The sequence below is a fragment of the Ixodes scapularis genome, unplaced genomic scaffold (genome assembly GCF_016920785.2).
Source record: "Ixodes scapularis isolate PalLabHiFi unplaced genomic scaffold, ASM1692078v2 PGA_scaffold1__304_contigs__length_218370807, whole genome shotgun sequence".
Lineage (NCBI taxonomy): Eukaryota > Metazoa > Arthropoda > Arachnida > Ixodida > Ixodidae > Ixodes > Ixodes scapularis.
This window is the reverse complement of record NW_024609846.1, coordinates 16,062,663-16,082,462: the sequence shown is the minus strand read 5'-3', so window position 1 is coordinate 16,082,462 and position 19,800 is coordinate 16,062,663. Positions and strand designations below refer to the sequence as shown.

Genomic DNA, 19,800 nt, shown 5'->3' with positions numbered 1-19,800 from the left:
TGCAGCATGAGATATTGAGAAGCCTATTTTGCGGGCAGAGTAAAGGTCCTTTAAATAGTTTACACACGGTAGATATGCCAAGTAACTGCGCATAAACAGAAACAAAAACAACCACGCAAAAGAAAAAAAAATCTTATTTGTAGACACCCGCAACAATGTTCAAATTTATCATCCTGGGCCAGGGTCAGATGAAGAAAAAAAAAAAAAAAGCTACAGTATTGGCGCAGATGTAAGTCGACCGGAGATCACTCTTTTTAATCAAAAAAGTAAAAGAGGGTTACTGCCGCACGTGAGTGAATCACGATTCAACCGCCTTACATGTGCGAAAACCCAAGGTATCGCGGCGTCTAGTAAAAGCTAATAATTGTGTTATCTACCCGTTCAAAATACCTGCTAGCAGATGAGCGGTGGCCCATTTCGCGACCCGCTTCGGCTTTAGAGCGATAGGTTTAAGAAGCTCGTGTCGCAGAAAATCCGGTCTCGGTGGGACCCGAAAATCGGGAACGGTGAATTAGCAATTCAATCGCCTCAAAGAAAAAAAAAGATTGAATAATTTCAGGCGGAGTGGGATCAAACCACGACCCGTCAGTTGTGAGCCAGACACATATCAACTATGCGTTTTCCTTTTTTTTTTTTTACTTTTTGTTAAAGAAGTTTGTTTTTGGTACATACCAGTCAGATGGCCAAGTCATTGGTTGCAGACAATACTTAGGCATGCGCACAAATAAAAGAAACCACGAAATCTTTCGACCATACAAAGAGAAACACATCAAAACACTTTGACCCACCCGTATTCTAACATATCTTGGGCCAGAAAGCTTTTCGTTGCGGGCCACGACGATTTTTTTTAATTGCTGCTTTATATTGATCCAGACGTTGTGGACATCATATGGTGCTGTGCTAACTGCACTCAGTGTTCACTCTGCTCTCTCCCGAAACAGCTGCCACGCGGTTTTCCGCACACGCGCTGCCGTCTCATGCAGTGTCCGGCCACAGCGCGTGGAGAGCCGTCGCAACCAACGACTCAAAGTCCGCTCCCAGTTCCTCAGCAGAGTAGTAACACTTGAGAGATTCCCAGCGTGGCTCAACGTTACATTAGAAAATATATCGAAAATCAGCCCAGCAAGAGAAGGCACCATTACAGTCCAGAAATACACGAGGAAGAGTCTCTTGGTCACCACAGAAACTGCAGTTGGTTCCGATCGGAAGGTAGAAGCCCTGGGTTTCCAACCAAGTGTTTACTGGCAGGGTTTCTGTGTGAAACCTGATAAAGAAGATATTGGTTTCTGCAAAAAAGAGCTGGACATATGCTTCTGGCTGTGCCCCTCGAGTTTTTCCTGTTTCACTTGCTGGCAATTTTTCCCACGAGTACCTTGACTCGAAGCATTCGATCGATTTGTAAATTTTCTTATATAATCGTAGGCACTTAGCTGCTTTCCGTTGCTCCGATATGCCAACCACCCACTGGCTATGGTGCGCGCCCCCAGGGCTCTGGAATGGCCACCGCGTAATTTCATTACTCCTTTAGTTCAGAGTCCTGAACAAAAAGAAAGGAAATTGTGGTTTTCGATTTTTTCCCTTGGTGACTGCCAAACAAACGTTGCGAAGAGCCGATGTTCCTTCAACACTGTGATGGCGTCGATTGGGATAACCTAGGCCGCGTACATCAAACGAGGAGAGGGAACAGCGTTACACACAAAGCTTCGCTGGATAAGATGAATTCTTCGTGTGCGCCATGGTAGGAGCGACGCTCTCATCTTCTGAAGTTTGACCGACCATGTTTTACGTCTCGGGTGCGTCAACGTGAGCGGTATGCCAAGGTGCTTTTACAGCGAGGGCGACCACTTCATCCCTAACACGCTTGAAGGCGTGCAGGCCCAGTTACCCATCCACGTACTTGTAAATTTGTCTGGATTAAGTGGAGCTTCGATTCGGAAAATGCTTAAATTATGCCCATTGCCCTCAAAAGCTCCTTCTTTTCACAAAATATAACGAAAACATTATCCGCGAACGCTCCGAGTTGCAGGTGTTTAATTAGCAGTTGAAGCCCTCTGATTCCTTTATCCATTTGGATAGCCTTGCACAGTGGCTCTAAGTAGAGCGCAAATTGCAGTTGGTACAACGGGCACCCCTTTCCGACTGACAATTGCTACACATTTTTTTTTACTAATATTTTGGTAGATATGTTATTGTACCACAAGCATACCCAATCGAAAAAGAACGTTGCCTACGTTGGTGCGTTTAAGGATCTCGAACAAGAATTCATGGCGCACTCGACGGAAAGCACGACACAAGTCGATTTGAAGGACCGCCAGAGGTGTGTTGCACGCTTTGCTGATTTGCCTCCAATGTTGTTTGCCAAAGTGATTTTTTTTATGTAAAAAACATTTTAATAAAGTGCTTCAAATATTTATTGATTTGAATAACATGAAACGCTTCAGCTCCCAAAATACGGATCTTGAGGAAGGCACATTTGATAATAGCGACCTGAACATATGCGTGAAAATCAATACCGGAGTGGATAACGTTAACAAATCATACTATATATTGCACATTTTCTAGAATACATTTGTGGCGACGGTGATCAGGTAAAAATGTAAGACGCAAAAATTAGCCTCAAAGCCAGACGCCTATTTCGGACGCAAATGCTAGACGCAGAAGCGTTTTGGGGGGAGGGTTCGGGTGGAAGAAATTTTTACGTATTAGTTTAAAGAAAAAAAAAAGAAAACTCAAATTTAGAGTAATTTGTTCGATGTAGGTGAGTTAAGCGACCAGGGGGACATAATGTTCGAGGCTAAGCATCACGAAAAGTTTAGTAATCAACTAAAATACGTCAAATAAATTTGTAAATAGTGAAAAGAAACATATAGTTCCAATGAGAATCTTGCTGAGCGTCATCAAAAACATCAAGTCATTAAATGTGAGCAAGATTGAGAGCACCTGAGAAACGCGGTGGTTCGCTAAAGTTACAGCCCGTGTAACAGGCGCAACGCTATCCGCGGCTCAAAGCACGTGTTTTCAGTCCTTCACGGAACAGCTTCGTGCTTTCACCACCACGCGACCAACAATCCCGTTGCATAGACTTTAATTGGCACGAGACCGTCAATGGGTAGACTCGAATATGGAACGCTAGGCGCCGTTTGTTCAGTTGGAGTCGCGAATAGTAGCGCGAAAACGAGGGTATATATAACGACAACGTCGCGCACCTAATTCACACCCCCGCTTTCGACGGACTCCAAATCCTTCTGAAATTTGATGAAGAAATGGTTCTCGATAACGCTTAGCAAGTTTATAATTGAAACCATATGTTTATTTTTACTAATTATTAGGTTCGTTCACAAATTGTATGTACATTTTTTTTTTTTTTTACATATCGTAAGGATTGGTCTGATATGTTTGTCTCCCTGGTCGTTCGACTCACGTGGAAAAACTGCGTCAGTGCGGTTTTCACTGCATGCTTTAAGCAAAACTCTGAATACTAAAAAACAATAACAGTTTAAATATGCGATGTGACCGCGACCTTTATTATCGATAATGATTACCGTTTTGTTGGAAGTTTATGTGTTAATCTCTATTGATTAATGATTCCTCCGAGAGTAACTGACCCCAAAAACACAATTTCTACGTGTGAGGAGTTTTGTTGTTATCAACGTACTGTCGCAGTTTTTTCCTCCGTCTTAGAAGGAACGCTCGGTACATTACTATAGTGCATGTTTCTTCTAATCTGTAGTTATCAGGACTGAAATATATGTCGTCGTGAACTCACTAACCGTTTCTTTTTTTTTTTTTTATACAGCATTTGAAATGGTGGAGGCATTTTGGGTTTTGACATTGACTTCAGCAATTCAACATCAAATGCATATTTTTGCCATTCTTCTTCCATTTTCCTAATGCTTCAAGGAACAAGGACACTCCAGGCTATCTTTCAGTTCGCCTGGGAAGTACGAAAAGAACCAATTCTACCGTACATTGTCAACAAAACACAGGCAAAGATGTCCATCTGGAAAGAAGTGACACAACAGTCATCCATGAGGATGTGGAAGAAAAGGTCATTTGCATGGAAGTGGATTACGTCTGTGTACCCCTTCAGGACAACTGTACCCTTATTATGGTATGTATTCTTGTTAAAAAACAAACAGAAAAACTGAATTTGTATTTCTTAAAACGAACTCATTTATTTTACAGAAAGACTTTGCACTATTGAAATTAAAAGAACCGGTAAATTTTACAAGGTATATTCAGCCCATCTGCCTTCCTGAACACTGCGAAGAACCGCCATCAAATGCCAGTGGTGCGGGCTGGGGCCGAGTTTATGGTAAGTGATATTTTCGCCTCATTCTGTTCTACATGTCAATTATCGTAAACAAATCAGAAAGAAAGACACATATACAAGAAAATATAAAATTCAAGCCTCTCAATAAAACAGTTTCGTGCAGTACGCGTCAGATTCCTGCCATTGAGAGCCCGCGGATGCTTAAATGCTAAAAAATGGAACCAAATGCGGGCGATTCCATATGGTTCGTTAAACTATTTCTTTGGAACGGCGTGCAGCCCATGCTAGTTTTTGAAATATCTGATACAAAGTCCATGTTTTTTTACATGTTAGCGTTTATTGATCGGGAATGTGGGTAGGCCCACTTTAAATAGGAACTAGCAACAAAACAAATATCCTTATCGGCACATAAACTATATCTATCAGCCGGCTCTCGGCTGATAAGAAAGTCAGTCCGACACTGCTGGCTTCGTGAACGCAACAACAACCAAGGTTTATTTGGCATCGTTTATATAGCCGAAAACAGGGGGGCGATACCGTCGGCATGACTCACTACTATAAATGACACAGCATATGCAGCATGATCAGATTGGCATGCGGTACGATATCAGCATGATACACTATATTAGTTCTTACATGGATATATATAAGATCGAGTGAATATTTTATATTATGTATGTTCCAAACCAATCAAATGAAATGCCTCTATACACACAAAATATCTCAAGAGACACGGCAGCACACTCGTGCATATCATAATAAAGGCTATGAATGTTATCGACTGAACTAACTCTTAACACAGACGTCGCCGACAAAGTTTTAGAGCGCAGCTCTTAGGGACCCGTTCCCGGCTTGAGCGGCGTCGCCGTCGCCGTCGCCGTTGCCGTCGCCGTTCGCGTCGGCGTAACCAAGGTCACCCCAAGGTCACGTGACCCCCAAGGTCATCCCAAGGTCACGTGACCCCCAAGATCAGCACAAGGTCACGTGACCCCTCCCCTAGGGTCACGTGGCCCACAAGGTCACGTGACACCCAAAGTCACGTGACTCCCCAAGTCACGTCACCCCCCGAGGTCAAGTGACCCCCATCGAGGTCACGTGACCACCCCAAGGTCACGTGACCACTCCGAGGTCACGTGACCCCCCCTTCCCCCCGCCGAGGTCACGTGACCTCCCCGATGACGTCATCGTCACTGATGACGTCACCGGCATCCGCATCGTCATCATCACTGATGACTTTAGCGGCATCCGCATCGTCATCGTCATCATCACGGGTGACGTCATCAGTGACGTCACTGATGACGTCATCGACATCCGCATCGTCATCGTCATCATCGCTGATAACGTCATCGGAGTCCGCATCGTCATCGTCACTGATGACGTCATCAGTGACGTCACTGGTGACATCATCGGCATTGTCACGTGACCCCCCAAGATCACGTGAACCCCCCCCAGGTGATTTCACCACCCCCCCCCCCAGTACCCTTCCCTCCTCCTCCTCAAGAGCTGCGCTCTAATTCGGTGTTACAGGGAGTTGTAAACGGCTTTCACTTTTTTTTCAAACTGATAATTGACCAAAATTTAACCTTTTTGTATGAAATTTACGTGAATGATCATATAGTCACTGCGAAATTCAGCATCAAGAAAGTTAACATTGACGCGATTCTGGTTCCCCGAGTACAGGGTGTTTATCACAGCACAACTCGCAGTTTCAAAGGTGTTCGCCGTGTGTTTGATACGTAACTATATTATTTGTGCAGCTAGAGTAATCAAATGAATGCAAATTGCCAAAACAACTTAATATCACGTGTTTTTGTTATTTAGTATAATCTTTGGAAAGAATTAGTGATGCACGATTAAGTGTGGCAATGGACCCTTTTTTGCAGTAATAAGCGCCGTCTGCGGAGTAGTCTTCAAACTCCAAATGAAGGGCAGCCCAACTTGCCTCTTTCCATCAAATTACATCGGCATCGTTCCGTTGTATTGATTTTCGTTGGCGTTTGTCCCCCAAACTAGCATATATTTAAACAAAAATAATAAAAAAAGACAAAATGAGCGCACAAATCGCTGCTGGATGTGTTGGTCGAACGGAACTTTGCCCTGCAAAAATTGCAACAGCTGGAAGCAAGGCCAGGGGAGGGGGTGTAGGCATGCGAAGATTACTTTTAAAAAAGTCCCCTGGTATGAATATTGTGTTTAGAACATCGTTCCGTAGCTGAGGTTTTCAATGATTTCATTGTATCCGAAGTAGGTGGCAGCCGGACATCCGGAAAACATAAATTGTTTTAAAGCGGCAGCCTTACAGGCCCAATACCACTTGACGCCTCGTAACGCGTGACGCTGAAGTGCTCGTGGCTGAGGCGATGGTGGCTGAAGCCTCAGCTCTGGTCGGCTAAGCTCCGGTCATGCTAACTTCGGTCGCGTGTTCTCGTAAGCGCCGGTCGCCTAAGCTAACGTGACCTGATGTCGTCGACGTAATCCTAGAGGTTGTCATTGAGGTCGCCTTGAGGCAGTCATTGAAGTTGTTTTAGACGTCGCTCTTAACGTCGTCATGTAGGACGTCGTCCTAAAGGTCCTCTCTTGACGTCGTGCTCGGTGCATGTACGGGATATTAAAACCACGATTTCATTACCGTACAACTTATTTTCTTAATTGTTTTCACTAATAATGTTCCTGGAAAGCTGCCATATTTCATCGCGTTTGGTAGAATGAAAAAAGCTGCATCAATTTTGTAACACAGAAGGTTTTTATGGGCTGGATTGTATGAAATTGTGTAACTCTTTCAACCCTTTCAAACGAAGATTCACAATGGAAATAACCTCAAACCATGCGACCTTTAATCCAACGTCTTTTTTTCGGCGCCGCATGTAGGAGATGAAAAAAAACACAAGCAAGGGAACTGTATGACTTGCCGCTAACCCTCGTCAGCGGTAGCAAGCGATTGTCTGGGGCGAGGGATGCGTAGTTAAGCATACTTGGTTATGCATATTTTACCTTCAGGTGATACGCGAGGCGAGTTTTACCTTGTCAAACATTCACACTCCGCTTTCAACTGCCGGCACAATCACACCTTGTCCAGCATACTTATGCCGCAGTATGAAGACGCTGCCGAATTATACTTCAACTAGCCTACTTGGTTGCCAGGCCGTCGCCCGCGAGTTACATTAAGTAAAAAATATTTCGTCCACATACGACCTTCGGCTGCAGGTCATACTTAAAGGGGCAGTGCAACGATTTTCAGACTTTGGCCATTTAACTGCGGAAATTAATCTGCGTCACCTATGGAACGAAAAACCGTAAACCGCATTTTCTTGGGAGCGCTAATTCTTATTTTTAAAAAAATGAAAAAAAATCGAACGTCGAAGTGCCTCTCAACTCTCCATGCCGACTTTCGAGTGACGTACTCTGGGGGTTTACGTGGTTTCGCCTTGGGCCCTCTCTTAAGAGACCCCAGCCGCTTCCTCTGCGATTATCGACTTTCAAAGGACTAGCCTCGCCGAATTCGCGGCGAGTGATCGACACAAAGGACGGTTCTCCAGAGGGCTGACGGCGAGTGTAGCAGCGGAGGGGGACAGGGTTTGTTGACTTCCACGTACCCCCCGAGACGCCGTCATTTTAGTTCCCGTAGCCGCCACAGGCGGCTGCAGATCGGCAAATAATTCCTATTGTGCCTTGCGATTACTCAGCAGAATAGCAGTTTTTTGGGGAGAGGTGACGCGTTCTTGGTCACTTGGGCTTGTATAAACGATATGAAAAATGCAAACTGGCAATTCTTTCAACATTAAAACCGTTGCACTGCCCCTTCAACCCAGCACTCTTAGCCCGCAAGCGACCGTTGTACTTAGTCCGCGGGCGACAGGCAGAGGTGGGTTAAACCTAGTCCAGAGTACTTCGTTCACCGGCGACCGTCGGCAGCGAACAAGACTAAGTCCATAGTACCTATTCCACAGGTGACTGTCGGCGGAAAGTCATACTTTGTCCAGCATATTTATTCTGTAGGCAACCTTTTGTAGCCACTCGAACTTAGTTTGGCGACCTAAGTATGTAAGCAGCCGTCGGAGGCGAGTTAACTTGGTCCAGCATGATAGCCGATGACGACCGTCGTTGGCGATTCATAACTTATTCAGCATACTTAGCCCGTAACGCAAAGTCGCCGGTATGTTATACGTAGTCCAGCATACTGAGCCTACGGACGATCGTTGGCGGTGAGGCATGCTTAGTAAAGCAAAATTTTTTCGCAGGCAACCGTCGGAGGGGAGTCGTGCTTAGTCCAGCATACTGAGATTGTGAGAGGTTGTGGCGTCATGCTTAGTTCATTATGCTTACCTTACTCCGCAGATGGTCGTCGGCAGGTAGTGAGACTTATTCCAATCTAATTATACTTAAATTAGAGAGTAGCTGACACTAAGATCCAGTGAAGCCAGTCAAGCCGTACAAACAGTGCGAAATCACGGCGATCGTTTTCTTAGCAAGGTTGCTTTCATATGGCTAAGCTAATCCCGCGTCCAACATTCCGTTACATTCCGTGGAATGAAAAGTTTTCAAGAAAATACCACAAGTTTAATTTTAATTTTCACCTCACAAATTTCCTGTGTCTCTCTGAGAAAGAGAGGGGAGAGGGGAAAAAATGACTGTTGTTGCTTGACAGAGTTTCTCATCCCCACCAGCAAGAAGATGAACTATTTTACAGACTCGTGGGGTCCGTAGAACAAAGTTTACATAGAAGCAAAACACAACATTAAACCAAAAAAGACATGAGATGCCTTACAAGCATTTCTTAAAGGTCAAAGGTCCAGTCATAACAGGCACAGTAAAAGGTAGATGTAGGAACTTCAGAGTACTGCGGCATCCGCAATCGAACTCTTTAATTACGCGCTCACTAGTGCCTGAGCACGTGACGCGGTGCTCGCGCTGAAAACAAAAAGTAAAACTAAATGAATAAGAAACCTTTTAGTCATGCCAGCGCCGGCCACTACATTAGAGAATAAAAAAAAAACGAATATCCCTTCTGCTCAACATCATGAAATCCGTTCCAAATGTGTGCGTACATAATCATGACATTAGGCAACGAGAACTGCAGCATCTGGAGGCCGTAGTCTCCTCTTGAGCGAGGCGTTGACCATGTATCAACGCAACGGCTTGCATTTGCACGCGTCCTTCACTTGATATTGGTAATTGATAAAAAAAGTTTATTTTGCGCTACAGACGTTTGTGATATTTGAAGAAGTTTATAATGGTAATGCTCTTTAATTGGAACTATTTGAAGGTTTTTGAAATGTTGTAATGTGGGAGCGTTACTTCTGGAGCATATGCAGTGATGCATATTTGTAGTTGTGCTACCCTAAACAATAAAACAGTAATTATAGCAAGAGTAAAACAGCACGTTATAAAGGAAAACTAAGACCGAAAGGGGTAATATATAAGTCGCCATTTATAAATAATGGGAACACGTTTTGAAAGTCTGCGATCTATAGATTGCACTTTGGCGACCCTGCTCATGTACTCATTATATATTACACCGAGAACGTTCACATTTGTACAAAGTAAATATTTCCTCGTGAGAGGGAAAGCCGTTGAGTAAATGAACACACCACTTATGAATAGAAAAAGTGTTTCAATCGTCTCATTTGTATTAATGACTAGACAGTTTGAGATTTTCCAGCAACTTATCTTCTGCAGAAAGCTATTTGCCGAACATTAAACCTGGTGGGCACATTCACACGAAAAAAATAAACTGGTGTCGTCTGCGTAAATTATAAAGCCTAGACTGTCGTCAATATTTACTGAGCTATTTATGTACAACTTAAACAGAAGGAGTCCTAGGAGGCTCACCTGCGGCACCACTGACCCGAGTTTTCTTAAGCTAGATTGCTGACTATCTATCACGACATACTGATGCCGATACTTTAAGAAAAATACTCTCAGTCATCGTTGGGGCTACTCCTTGCATCCCGCATGCATTAATTTTTGAAGCAGATTCAATGGTTTAGGTTGTTGAAAGACTTTCAAAATAAATGAAGACCCCAAAGTAACCAATTACTTGTCGACATTGTTTAGAATTAGTTGTTTTTGTTTTCATATCGCGATTTCCGCCGAATTCTCTTTTTTTAAAACCAAATGGCAAGATGTTAGGACAGAGTTCTTTTCATCAAATGTGTATCATTTAGCGTGTATATTTTTCTGTAGAAATTTTGAAAACACTTTCAGCACAGGAAGGGGTCTGCAATTTAATTGGTTGTTTTTATTTTAAGACCCTACACCGGCCCATTAGAAACGGATGCCCAGGAAAACTTATCATTAAACCGTGCATGTAAAGAGCTCTACTCTTGAAGAAGTTTAAACTTGTCGTAATTATTCTGATCAATCCGAAGATCACAGGTGTATGTTGAGTGCGCAGTGCATCCGAAACCACCCAAAGCTCCCCGCAACCAGGAGAGACATTCATGGCGCACGCATGACTCTCGTTAGACGGATTCTGTGTTTACCGCGTTTTCTCAGAATGATCAAAGCAAGTTTAACGCTGTTTTTGACCAAACATATTATTCTGAAAACTAAAAGCCTAAACGTATTCTTTTTACTATTTTTTTTAAAAGCCCGTTTGTATTTCATACATTTTTTTACGAACCTGTAACTCTTTCCTAAACGATGTATTCTTTTTGCATGGCTAAACCTATATACCAATCTCAATTTTTTTTTAAATGTATAGTTATATTTTTATTTTGGGTACATGCGTTCACTTATATGGACCTCCGCGTTATAAATATTAAACGATTACAAATCGGATATAGGCCGCCCAAAGAACGGTGAAAAATTGTTCATCGGTGCATATTCCTAATAAGAATCTTCGGTGTTACAATTCTTTTTCAGACTATTATGATGTGAATGAATCATTAAACGAAACTAACGAAGACGTCAAAGATACCTTAGATTGTGAGAGTTCAGCAGAAGAAACGAAAGATGCGTCATCATCGAAACTGGAGCGCTTTTTAATACGTTCTCACCCAGAAACCTTGATGGAAAGGAATATATCCTTAATTACTAACGAACAGTGCGAACGACAACTTGCCACAACTGTTCCAAATTACATTCTATGCTCCAATGGGGGAACATGTTATGTAAGTATGAATTATTGTATTATTCTCTGAGGATAAAATTTATTTGCTCGTCAACTGCACGGAATATTAAATGACTCCTCGTACCATGAGACGCGCGCATGCATTTGAAACTAAATTGAACTATGGCTTTTCGATTGAACTTTCACCCGTATTTTTGCATGTAAAAAAATTAAGAACCCGACAAAGCTCGGATAACCTACATATTGGTTCAGTTTCCCGCTAAAAGAAGGTTTGTTAATGGGAACTGGGTATTAAAAAAGAGGCATCGCAAATTCTGTAAAAATTTTTTGAAACTGTATTGGACTGATCCCTTCTAAAACAAGCTGAAAACGCTATGGTTGTTTTCGTACTTTTATCCAGTAGATGTTCTTCAATTGGCAAGTTAACATTGCGACATACCTGGCACCAGACTTTGAGAATGGATCAAGTGTAAAGAAATCTAAAGAATTGCACAGGGCTCATCTTGTGTTACAGCTGCTGGCCAAAACAGTTGAAGTCTTTATTGAAGACTAGTATTAAACCATAGAATAAAAACGTCCCATAGAAAAACAAGAAAAAAAAATGGGCTATCGGCCCAGATCAATGGACTCTTCATCGTAGAAAGCTGGAACTCAGTGAGAACATGACGCTAGTTGTGAGATAATGCATAATGTTAAAAGCAGGACGTTACTTTCATAAAATACTTCCAAGAAATGAACAACAAATATAGGCTGACGTCCACCTAAGCTTAATATTTATAAAAGCAAGAATTAACATCTTAAATACCTGTAGCATTAGTTTTAGTATGAAAAAAATAAGATTGTCAACAAAGAAAGCAAAAAAAAAACAGCAAACGTTGCTTTATTTTATGGAGAAATCAACTCAGGAAACACATACTACGAAGAGGAACATACAGTAAAGGACAATGCTGTATGTTGTGTATGTTCCTCTTCGTAGTCTGTGTTTTCTGAACTGTATTCCCCATCATGAATGACGCCAACCAACTGGCCCAATTTACCACCTTATTATTGTTTTACTTGTTCACAATTCTTAAATAAATTCAACAAACAACCACAGTGCCATTTTCTTGAATTTACGAATATTTGGCTTAGGTGGGCGTCGGCTCACAAACAAATTTATTTTTTCTCTCGTTTCTTTTGATGAAGGTAATGCGATCTCAAAATTTCACGTTTTGTCATTAGCACTAGCGTTGCATTGTCATGAAGTTTAAACTTTCGGCGATGCCTAGTTTATTTGCAAAAACCGTGTGCCGCTTTTCTCAATTGAACCCGGTAGGATAGTGATACGAGTCTTATAGAGCGAGGGTGAGCGCCCTTAGCTGCCAATTGTTTCCTATACATTTTGGCAAGAAGAAACCGAGCAGAAACTCACAACATGATCGATGCGAACGGAAATGATAAATGTAAGCAAGGCTGTGCCTCTGAATTCAGCTTTCGTGAACGTTTCAGTGAAGTATTCACGATCCGTTGTTGCAACCGCTAGAGCTGCACAAAGCGTACATTTGTGATCGTCGAAACAAAGAAACGAATATATTTGTTTTAAAACTCGTCAAATATAAAGCGTTATCAATAGAGACACCTCCGTGTGCCTTTATTAAAACGAACAATAATTTACTGTACATCAGCAGATGGGGTAGAAGTAGATAGAGCATTATACATGTTGTTTGATTTTGATACAAATATACTTGTCTTAAAAATAGAACGACAGTCGAACGAGTGCTGTCTTCCCCATTCAATTATCAGGCTTGGCGGGCATCAGATAAGGGAGAAACCGTCACGGCAAGTTAGCTTATTCACTAAAAACTAATATTTCACTTTTAAATATTTGTTTTATGGATGTTGGAATCGCAGTATCGGCGGCAAGTAATATAGGAGGCCACACACATTTAAACGAAATTGCGACAGGGTAATGGCCTTTTAGGCGTCGATCACTCTTCGATTTCGGTTCCTGTATTTTTTTTTTTTTTGGGAGGGGGAGGGGGAATGGAGGGGTAGTTTTGAATGTACGCGAAAAAAAGAACGCCGCAAACGTCCACAATGACGCTTAGGAGAACGTACGTGTTCATCTCAGTCACGTCGTTACTAGTTCAGCAGCACATCCACGATGAATGCGCCGTCGACGCAGTGCCGTAAGAGTGACATGACAGAAAAGACAGCGTCACTCCTCTAGGCGGCATTGCCCGAGCAGGGCTTCGGCGCCCTATAAAAGTTCAGTTTTAAAATCTGGCAAAAAAAGGAAACTGAAAAAAAAAAATTATCAGTTGATTTCTCGAAATCCCTTTCATTTTTTTTAAATGCATCAAATTAAAAGAGAATTATTCCAGTACAGATTATATCGTTACATCCTGTGTAAAACATCTTCTTACAATTTGACCTATAATGGCTAATTAGCCGCCTTATTGCGACGTTTATTTCATCCTATGTCCACTGAGCTTGACAAGTTAAAGCCCAAGACAACCGCCGTGTAACTCTTGCCTTTTTAGAAAAATCTGTTCAAGTATAATTTAAACACCCTGTGGGAGAAGACAGGAATTCACCAAAGTTCAGCCAGAAAAGCCACTGCACGCATTTTCACGTGCTTCTTCCTGCTTTGAGAGGTTGTCGGATAGCACTCGCAAAAAAGGATTCTGTTGCCGTTTTGAACCCTTGGTAAAAACAGCACAGACGTGCGCTTTGGAGTAGAATTGTGGTCCTTTTAGCCTCTCCTAAAGGGTTCGAGAAACTGAGAGTCACATGGTGGCATGTCCGGAATGTAATCTGGATAGAGGAAACCTCCCACCCTATCTGAGCTAATGCATCCAGTACAATGGTTGCAACATGATGACCAGCGTTATCGAGTAACAAAAGCATATCAGAAGAGAGCCTGAAGCGTCTCTTATTCCCAATGGCTCTATGCAGCGTGCGCAACGGGCCCCTAAATGTAGCGTTTAGCACATGAATTTTAAGGCGGGCACTTTGAATTTTGTCAGAAGAAGCACTTCATGATCAGGCCCACCTTAAACGGACACCAAATCGCACCTACCATGTTATCAATGGAGTCCACTATGAACCAGAATTGCGGAGAAGTTGAATGCTTTCTCTCCTGTACGTTCGTCTGTACTCATCGCGATAAGTTCAACCTCATCGGTCTCCTCGTTCGCCTGTGTACTTGACGCGACATAAACAGGTTTCGTTTATTCACGTCTTAGAAATAATTTAATACACTTAGTTTTGAATTTTATAAAACGATAGAGAGTACGTTCGGACTGTTTCATAGTGGTATTGCCGTATACCCCAGAAAGCATGCTGTCTCGGTATCATCATTTATCTAAAAAAATATACAATTGCTGTACAATCTTCTTCGCATGCAGATTACTAATTGGTGTCCCGAGCGTTTTTACTTCAGCTACTGGTTTTTTTTTTCACCAGAACGTAGGGGCCAAAAACGTATACAAATATTGCACAAAAAAAAAATATTCCGAAAAAGTGAAGGCAGTTAGTATGCCGTGATTCACCAATTTGCTGCCCTGAATCAGCTGGAGGAATTTGTTTCAATGATATCTCCGCTTTATTTATGTAAGTTTTCCGAAAAAAGTTCAATATCAAAACGTTCTTTGTTGTTTTTTTTGTTTTTTTTCAGGGAGACAGCGGGGGACCTTTGATGTACGAAAAAGAAGGACAATGGTTTCTTGCGGCTATTAATTCTGTAGTCGATGATTGCTACAACCCTGTTGGACCATCACTGCATGTTAGGGTGTCACATTTTGTTGGAGGGTTTATTTTACCCCTCATGCAAAAATATCAGGACTCGGAATCAACGACACAAAATTTATGTATGAAGGACGAGGCTCGAAAGAAATGTGTAACTACATTTTTTAACTCGTACAACGTGTCAATGATTTCGTAGTAGACGACGAAACTCGTGAATTAAAACGGTAACAGGTTATCATATACTCTTGTCATGTATCTTCAATTCACTTCTAATAATGAACCTTTTCAGCAAGCGTTTGGGAACAAATTGGCACTAGCGCCAAGTACAACACTAAACGTCAAAGTTTACTCAAGGGTTGCTGTTGCTATAGTTGGAACGTTCTTTATTGCCCTGTTATATATAATATATCTGTATGTATATCATACACACATATAATGCACCATTGTCGTCTGCATCGGTGCGGGCCTAAGGATCCGCCATTGCCGTCACGGCGGTGTGGGTGGGTGTTGGTCCCAGCGCCTTTTGCTGCTGCAAAGTCGTCCGCCGGGGCCGCCGTCGTCGTAGACGAACTCCGCCAGCTTTGTCCACAGCAGGAAGACAATCGCCCTGTCACGACTGGTGGGCAAAATCCAATCGACGTACGTCGCCGGACGGATCTCGTCTGGGAGTTCCTCCAGTTTCGTTTTCCGAAGGCGAGCATGATGCCCGCGTCCCACTAGAGCGACAGACAGAGACAAAAAACAGCGACAAGCCTCAAACCCATGCATCATGCTCGTGATGATACCTTTGGCAGGCGTTTCGTCGTTCGGTGCTCGCGAAGTAGGCACGAGCGATTGCAAGCCTGCCAAAGATACCCTCGCGTGCATGATGCTCGTGTTTGAGCATAGCCCCCGTTACTTTACAAAGCGTCTCAAATCGCGAAAGACTCTGGTTTGAGGCTTGTCTTTGTCTTTTGTTTCTGTATGTCGCTCTAGTGGGACGCGGGCATGACGCTTGCACTCCCAGACAACAAAGGCAGCCGTCGCGGTCCTGCGGCACCCGACACGCCCCCTCGTGGGGGTCGTCGCTGAAGAACTTATGGCGCAGCGCCGGGGGGATAAGACAGTGTTGGTCGCGAGGCGACGGACGAGGGTCTGAGTGCTCCTCGGTAGGTCATTCGGCATCGGAGGAACGGGACGCGACTGCTCGTCCGGGCGGTCCTCCCGTTCCTCACGTGGGTGCCGCAGGGTTCTCCGCCTTCGCTGTTCAGCACTTTCCTTGACGGCAGACGGGTCGGCCCGCCGGCTGAGTTGTGGAATGCGTTCGGCGCGGATGACATCTGGCGAACTGCTGCTCGCGCCTCGCTTTGGGCCCACTAGTTGCCGCCGATGCCCGCATGGGCAGGCACCCAGGAAATAGTAGCTTAGATGCTTAGCTTGTTTCGAAGTTCTAGGAACGCGGCGAGCGACTCGTCGACTATTGCCGTGTACGTTGAGGGGCTCCCGCACGCTCGTCTGCAAGTTTTGTACGCGCGGGTCGAGTCGGTGAACAGTAGGAGCGTGTGCTTGGTGTCTGTTGGTGCAAACGTTTGAAGAACCCAGTGGGATGCTCGGAGGAGTGCCACGAGCTCCGCTTGCGAAGTGTCGACGTCTTCAGTGGTCGAAAGTGCAGCCGCGTTCGGAATGCCATGGGAGGTGTCGACCCACGCGACCGCCTAGACGTGATTGGGGGTTCTGTCGTCGCCGGCAGTCGAGAGCAAGGTTTCCGCCATGTCAGTGTAGATTATGTCGTGCGTAGGCGGACCGAGGCCTGGACCGCTCAGTCCAGGCAAATGCGATATAGCTTCGCCAATACTGGAAACTCCTACGAAAACACATAGCAGCGGCGGCGAACGTGACAGTGGCGCCTCTAGCGGACTCGGAGTCTACGGAAGCAGTCGTCGCAATGGAAAAGTATAGGCTCCGCGACGTCCTCGAGCTTTACAAGCCCCGTTTCGTCACCCTAACAGCAGAAACAATTTATTACGGTCAGTCCGCTTGCAAAGCGGAATCCACTGATCGCAACTGCAACGACAATCGAATAACAACGCGCGCATAAACAAAGATAGAGCAGTTTATTTAGCGGTCTCAAACGCCTCTCAGGGGATCACACGCGTTTGAAACGCGTCTGGGAAGCGGAAAAAAGGCGTTTAGCTACTCGAAATACGTCGTAATCGTTAAAACATGCAAAAACGACATGTTAATATTACCAGAGCAAGCGCACGAGCTGCTGGAGCATAAAAAGAAAACAAAAAGTAAGGATAAAAATGAACGTGCAAATACCTGCCGAACTTTGCAGAAAAAATGGTATCGCCATTCCCGACGAAAATAAGAAGAAACGGGAAAGAGAAGTGAACAACGGCGAATAAAACAAAGAAGCTAGCAAAAAACTATTTCAACGAGGACGATCGTTGCGGCACTTATAGAAAAAAAGAAAGAAAAATGGAAAGCAGCAAATGAATAGCTGGTGTTCGCCACTGGTGTTGAGTTCACGACAAACAAAGCGGAAGCAACAGACGAAACTAATGAAAAAAGAAGAAAGCGACCCTTTTTTTTCAGCTGCTTGTTGTACATTTCTTTATTTGCTTTCGCGGCGTAGGTACGAACTAAAAACAAAAGAGGGAATATAAATAACGTAGTGCAGCTCACACTGCCCGGTAAAAAAGAGTCGCAGAAATGTTTTGGTCGCAGGCAGCAATCTTCTATATGTGCTAGCAGTGAGTAACCTTTTTTTGCTTTCAAATTTCTTTTTCCAGTGGCTTTGGCGGGTTGTTCGTTCGCTCGCTTGACGAAGCAATTTAAAAATGCATTCAAGTACTTGTTGACGTAGGTGTCCGTAAATCGATGTAGGAAGCAGAAGAAAGATTTTCCACCACATCGCACAAACTTGTTCTTGAATGCGGCCGGTTGATCAACAAACGATGACCCGTAGCAGACGTGCCGGCCGGAGTACACAAATAAAATTCGAATAAAAATGGGTAACGAGCTTACACTTCTTAATATATTTAATAAATATCAAAAAGCACGGATGACGATTTTGGATTAGAAACTCAATCGAAGGCGCAAATAGGAGGTTATTGGTGACGACAGTGGAAGAAAACAACAAACACAACAGCAAAGTTGCAGACGGCCTTCAAAATGCCCGGGCCTAGCGCAGACGAACCGAGGGTAGTAAGCGCCGAAGCGAAGGAAAGGGAGTAAAAACTAAGCCAAACAAAGCAAGGATCCGCGATTGTTTACACGTCGGGCAAAAAAAAAAAAAGCAAACAAAAAATATACCTGCAGATGTTCAACTTAGCGCGGGTAAACGGCGGGACTAACTAACACGTTTGCAAGTCCGGTCTCAGGGCGCCGCCATCTTCCTCAGTGGGGTGCGCTCTCGGGAGCGGGCATAATCCGATTATGACGCCTTAGCAAGGCTTCGTAATCGGATTATGACTGGTCCAAGCGCACCCCAGACAGGCAAGATGGCAGCGCCCTGAAGCCGGACTTGCAAACGTGTATAAGCAGAAGGAAGAAATAACGCGGCAGAGTGCCGTCGCCTCAAAAATATAAAAGAAAGAAGACTCAAAAAGGAAAAGAGTGGAGACGGTTCAACGGGTGTCGGCCTTTATCGTAGAAGTAAAGAAGCAGCGAAGCAGATGTTGGTCGTCCCCGCACTAACAATCGGAATTTGTGCACTGTAAATAACGTGACTGAATTCACCTTTTTTCGCGGGGCTACGACTCTCTCCCCTTCTTTCATTGCAAGCGCGAGAAGTCTGTTTTTTTCGTAACTCCGCCTTTGTTAATCTATAATCGCGTCAGCTTTGCATATGCACAACGCCTTCTTTCGGAGCATACTGACATCGCCGTAACGTACGTGGTTCGAAATTGACTTCTGCTTCTTCATCCGGAGACGATCTTAACGGGATTAGCCAGCTCGCCTGTTCGACGAAACGGTTAAAGCAAGACACTCATGAGAAATGGGAATTGCAACGACAAAACGAATTGACTGATAAGAACAATAAAGTTGAAACGAAGCTATGTTTTGAAATGTTTGTACATTTCCCTTTTTCACGAAACAGCGCGAAGGCATACATTCGTGTTTTGCTTGGCTTACATAAGTTGTGACAGAATGTTTTCTTCGGGAGAACTCTGAAATTGCACCCAGAAAGCTGTAACATCTTTCCCACAGGAAGAGAATGTCTTTCACTCATGAGCTGGCACCCATTTTTTAACTTGCAAAGCAGCGAATGTCCGTGACAATTTTTTTTCGTTGGTCACCTCGCACGGACATAGGCAAAACCAATGCATTTCGGAGAATTTGTCTGCCAGCGGAGACTCCGAGCTCGCCAGGGGCGCTGCAATCACTTTTCGCCCGTTTTCCGCGGGAGTTGCCAGTATTGGCTTCCACGGTATTTGGTAAACGTTTCAGGTGACGGCTCCTTGTAAAATCGGATTCCGATGGGCCGTCTTAATAAGCTGACTCCGGCTTTAAGTCATTCTAAATCAGGAATCGGGAAACGTGGGACATTTCCCGTTGGACGGCAAAGCGGCAGGTTGTATCTTAGTCAACTAAGCGGCACTCGAAGGCATAGGCTACAGTGCGAGTCAAAGGAGCGAGCGCGGGCGGCCAAATCACAGCGCACTCGGCTCTCGCGTCGCGATTGTTGATTCAGAGCTCTGCGTATACCCCTATGACATGTGCGCGGGTGTTTATAAACAGT

The 19,800-nt window shown here is 44.0% G+C and overlaps 1 protein-coding gene across 1 annotated transcript in view; it reads left to right on the top strand.

Moving 5' to 3' along the window:
- Positions 1-15,383, top strand: part of LOC115328057 (enteropeptidase-like) — a 32,625-nt gene extending 17,242 nt beyond the window's left edge. The window contains exons 3-6 of the mRNA XM_029989135.2: positions 3,901-4,111; positions 4,186-4,315; positions 11,138-11,385; positions 15,004-15,383. Coding sequence (XP_029844995.2) covers positions 3,901-4,111; positions 4,186-4,315; positions 11,138-11,385; positions 15,004-15,270 — 856 coding nt within the window. The 3' untranslated portion in view covers positions 15,271-15,383. The remainder of the gene's footprint in view (positions 1-3,900; positions 4,112-4,185; positions 4,316-11,137; positions 11,386-15,003) is intronic.
- Positions 15,384-19,800: the final 4,417 nt, after the last annotated feature.